This window comes from Thamnophis elegans, chromosome 4, assembly GCF_009769535.1.
Source record: "Thamnophis elegans isolate rThaEle1 chromosome 4, rThaEle1.pri, whole genome shotgun sequence".
NCBI classification, from domain to species: domain Eukaryota; kingdom Metazoa; phylum Chordata; class Lepidosauria; order Squamata; family Colubridae; genus Thamnophis; species Thamnophis elegans.
In genome coordinates, this window is record NC_045544.1 from 43,324,754 (window position 1) to 43,329,760 (window position 5,007).

Genomic DNA, 5,007 nt, shown 5'->3' on the forward strand with positions numbered 1-5,007 from the left:
TCGGAGGAGGCCTACTCTATGCGATCTGATGGGACGAAGGGAGGCAATTGGCAGAAGGCGGTCTCTCAGATAGTCAGATCCACTACCATGGAGGGCTTTGTGAATGGTGAGTAGCACCTTGAAGCACACCCGGAGATCAACAGGTAGCCAGCGCAGCTCACGGAGGATCGGTGTTATGTGGGCGAACCGTGGTGCGCCCACGATCACTCGCACGGCCGCATTCTGGACTAGCTGAAGTCGCTGGATGCTCTTCAAGGGCAGCCCCATGTAGAGCACATTGCAGTATTCCAGCCTAGAGATCACAAGGGCTCGAGTGACTGTTGTGAGGGCCTCCCGATTCAGGTAGGGCCGCAACTGGCGTACCAGGCGAACCTGGGCAAATGCCCCCCTGGTCACAGCTGACAAATGGTGGTCAAAAGTCAGCTGTAGGTCCAGGAGGACTCCCAAGTTGCGGACCCTGTCTGAGGGGTATAAATTTTGACCCCCCAGCCTGAGTGATGGAACATTGGCCAAATTGTTGGGAGGGAAGCACAACAGCCACTCGGTCTTGTCCTGGTTGAGTACCAGTTTGTTAGCTCTCATCCAGTCCTTAACGGCCTCAAGACCCCAGTTCATCACGTCCACCGCTTCATTGAGTTGGCACGGGGCGGACAGATACAACTGTGTATCGTCCGCATATTGATGGTATTTTATCCCGTGCCTCCGAATGATCTCACCCAGCGATTTCATGTATATGTTGAATAGTAGGGGGGATAAGACCGAGCCCTGCGGCACCCCATAAGTTAGGGGCCTCGGGGACGATCTCTGCCCCCCCACCGACACCGACTGCGACCTGTCCGAGAGGTAGGAGGAGAACCAGCCCCCCCACCGACACCGACTGCGACCTGTCCGAGAGGTAGGAGGAGAACCACTGCAAAACAGTGCCTCCCACTCCCACCTCCCGCAGTCGTCGCAGAAGGATACCATGGTCGATGGTATCGAAAGCCGCTGAGAGGTCAAGGAGACCTAGGATGGACGCATGGCCTCCATCTCTGGCTCTCCAGAGATCATCGGTCAATGCAACCAAAGCGGTTTCTGTGCTGTAACCGGGCCTGAAGCCGGACTGGAAGGGGTCAAGATAGCTAGCTTCCTCCAAGGTACGCTGAAGCTGGAAGGCCACCACCTTCTCAACAACCTTCCCAATAAAGGGAAGGTTGGAGACTGGATGATAGTTATTAAGAACGGCTGGATCCAAGGATGGTTTCTTCAGGACGGGTCTCACCACCGCCGCTTTAAGTGGGGCGGGGAAGTGCCCCTCCCGAAGGGAGGCGGTAACAACCGCCTGGATCCAGCCTCGTGTCACCTCACTGCTGTTGGCAACCAGCCAGGAGGGACACGGGTCCAGTACACAGGTGGAGGCGCTCACAGCTCGCATAGCCTTGTCCACATCCCCGGAGGCAACATCCTGAAACTCAACCCAGAGATGGTCTGCCAAGTTATTCCCCTGTGTCTCGGCTGGATCTGCGGGGGTGGAGTCCAAGTCCGACCGAAACCGAGCAACTTTGTCCGCCAAGAACTGGACATAATCCTCAGCCTTACCCTGTAAGGGGTCCCCTGCCTCCCTCCTATTTTGGAGGGAGCGGGTTATCCTAAACAGGGCGGCTGGGTGGGACTCGGCGGACGCAACCAAGGTGGCGATGTGTTTCTTTTAGTTGTCCTTAGTGCCCGGATGTATTCCTTGGTGCATGCTGTCAGAAGTGCTCGGTTTGATTCGGACCTATCGGACCTCCACACGTGCTCTAGGCGTCTCCTCCGGCGCTTCATCTCCCGGAGCTCCTCTGTGAACCAAGGAGGCCTCCAGGATCCGCCGACCCGGAGGGGCCGTAGTGGCGCAATCCGGTCAAGAGACTCCGATGCTGCCGAGTGCCAGGCAGCAACAAGAGTCTCCGCCAAACTGTGGGCGAGAGTATCAGGAATATCCCCAAGCTCCGTCTGGAACCTTAGCGGGTCCATAAGTCGCCTGGGGCGGAACCACCTGGTCGGTTCCTCCTCCCTACGGTGGGGTTTGGCTCCGGAAGTCTAGCCTCAGTAGGCAGTGGTCTGACCACGACAGGGGTATGATCTCATTACCCCTCAGACCAAGATCACAATCCACTGCTCCGAGAGGAATACGAGGTCGAGCGTGTGACCCGCTGAGTGGGTTGGGCCTCGAATTACCTGGGTCAAGCCCATGCTGTCATGGAGGCCATGAACTCCTGCGCTCCATCAGAGTGTTCACCGAGCGAAGGCAAATTGAAGTCCCCAGAACCATAAGCCTAGGGAACTCAATTGCTAGCTCGGCTACCGACTCGAGGAGCGAGGGGAGGGCTGCTGCAATGCAGTTGGGAGGCAGGTACGTTAGCAGCAGACCCACTTGACCCTTGAGGTCCAGCTTCACCAGTAGGGACTCACACCCGACAAGCTCCGGAGCAGGGATCCTACGAGGTACCAAAGACTCCCAGACACAATAGCCCACACGCCACCCCTTCCCTGGGCTCTCGGCTGATGAAGCACCTGAAATCCGTCTCGGCACATCTCTACGAGGGGACTCCTCCCTCCGTGCCCAGCCATGTCTCAGTAATACATGTCTCAGTAATACATGCCAGGTCTGCCCTCTCGTCTAAAATTAAGTCCCGGACGAGAGGAGCCTTGTGAACAACAGACCTGCATTTAAGATTAAAGAGTTTTTTTGTTAAAAAGAAAAAGAACATCGTTCCTTATTAATCAGGGTACAAAAAAGTATGTTTTTGAATATTTTTTGCATGTAAATTAAGCTGGAAGGATTAAAATGTACGATTTTATTTCAGAATATTGCGGGAAAGTACCATCTTGGTAGAAATTCCTGCTTCTGGTAAATAATATGAATTCTGCAATTTTTTTGCATATGTTGCTGAGATGCATATGAGGCTGGAGTGTTCTTGATATTTATACATGGAAGGTAATTGGGAGGTGATTGGAGGAGATTCTCATATCTGTTGTCATAAATTCTCTTTGAAATACCCCTTGCAACTTTTCACTCTGTTGCTGAATGGAAGAAGTTCTCATCTCAACGCTGACCCTCTCGTGAATTATATACTATCTTCCAGGGGGGGAAAGTTCCTCTTCTTTTATGCCAGATGTGGCCTCCTGAGAGTTTTCACCGCATCATTTCACGAAACTGCCCTTTTCAGTTTTCTCTTGATATTAAGGACCCAACCCATTAATATAAAGCCTCTAGCACTACCAGCCTGCAGGAATGAGATATGATTTTTTAAAAACAGACATCTCTTTTAAACCAGTTTGTAAATATAGGATTGTAGAACAGTGTGGATGAAATCGCATGTGTAGTGTCTTCCTAATTACATAGTTTTTACATTCAAGAGTATATAAAGACTGTAGAATGTCCAGGGCTTCCTGAAGTATCAGCTGGACAATTGCCAAAGGTTCCTGAAAACCACTTCTCACCATCATCACCAGAATCCTTCCCTTCATTGATGATACTAATTCTATCCTCTGCACATTCTTCCATCCATATGACTTTAAGAGGCTGGGTGTTAGATTTATAGACAGTTTTCTGTCCTTGCACAAAGGATACCATTTCAGGTTTTAAAAAACAACACCGATTGCCTTAGTTTGATCAATGAGACATTTATTCATTTATTTATTCATTTATTCATTCATTCATTTATTTATGTTCAGGAAAGAGATTAGCAGTAGAGAAATGTTGTTGGAATATCTTTCCTGAGAGGATGTATCTAAAGCTTTTTGAAACCATGGGTAAAAAAAGCCATATATTAATGGGTTACAGCTGGAGTTGAAGTAACCAAGCCAATTGAGGCCATCAAACAGAACAGCAGAGTTGAAAAACCTAAAAAAGGGTCAATTAAAATTGTGAGAAAACATGGAAACCAACAGAAGAGGAAAACCCCTATCACAACACTTAAGGTCTTAGCAGCTTTTCTGTCTGTGCTTTTAGAAAGCTGGTTAGAATTTTTATTGCCGAACTTTTCATGACCCTCAGATGTTTTTTAGACACCTGGAAGATTTTTACATAAATTCCAGTTATCACAGAGGCAGGAATGAAGAAACCAAATGAAAACAGAACAGTTCCCCAAAGTTTATTAAATATTATTGGACAAGAACTAGAACATGCAACCAAAACTTCATAAAAATCGATGTCAGAAGCATACGCTTCAGACAAACCCAACCCAAAAGCAAAAGAACATGGCACTGACCAGCAAACGATAATTAATTGCCTGATTCTAGGGACTGTAATTTTTTGTGAATAATGAAGGGGATAGCAGATGGCGTAGAATCGATCTACTGCAATTAAGCAAAGGTGAAAAATAGACACCAAGCAGAGCATCAAGTCAAAACTGTAGTGGATCTTGCAGAAAGTCATTCCAAAATACCAACAATTTTCCACTGATCTAACCATGCTGTAGGGCATAATGAAGGAGCCAAGGAGGAAATCGGTGATGGCCATGGAAAGGATGAGGAAGTTAGTTGGGGAATGCAGCTGTCTGAAATAGGCGATTGAGATGATGATAGTCATATTTCCGAAGACGGTGATGATGATACATCCACTTAGACATATATATAGCTCCTCGCATACCTGCAGGCCATGGATTTTCAGGACAGGATTTATTTCCAAATTCAGAACAATCAATGATATGCTTGGAGGCATTAGGAAAACCCATAGTATTTTATCTGAAATTGAGACAAGTATTAGATGCAGAAATGTATACGCCTGTCTGTAACCCCACTTAACTGAATTATTTTACATTAGAATCCCCAGAATGTACCATGTTTTCCCAAAAAAACAGGGTCTTATTTTCTTTTGACCACTGAAATAATCACTTGGCCTTATTTTCAGGGGAGGTCTTATTATTTTTGAGGTGCAGGAGGCAGCGAGTGTCGTCATCTCATGGCTGCTGCCGTGTTGCAATATTTTTGGGAAGGGCTTATTTTCAGGGGAGGGTTTATTTTAGTGCATGCACTCAAAAGCTC

The 5,007-nt window shown here is 48.0% G+C and overlaps 1 protein-coding gene across 1 annotated transcript; it reads right to left on the bottom strand.

Annotated features, from left to right (window-relative positions):
• Nucleotides 1-3,682: 3,682 nt before the first annotated feature.
• On the bottom strand, nucleotides 3,683-4,684 carry TAAR2 (trace amine associated receptor 2). Its single transcript, XM_032215343.1, is given in 4 exon segments — nucleotides 3,683-3,753; nucleotides 3,756-3,854; nucleotides 3,857-4,000; nucleotides 4,003-4,684. Coding segments are annotated over 4 exon segments (996 nt in total).
• Between the last annotated feature and the right edge of the window lie 323 nt (nucleotides 4,685-5,007).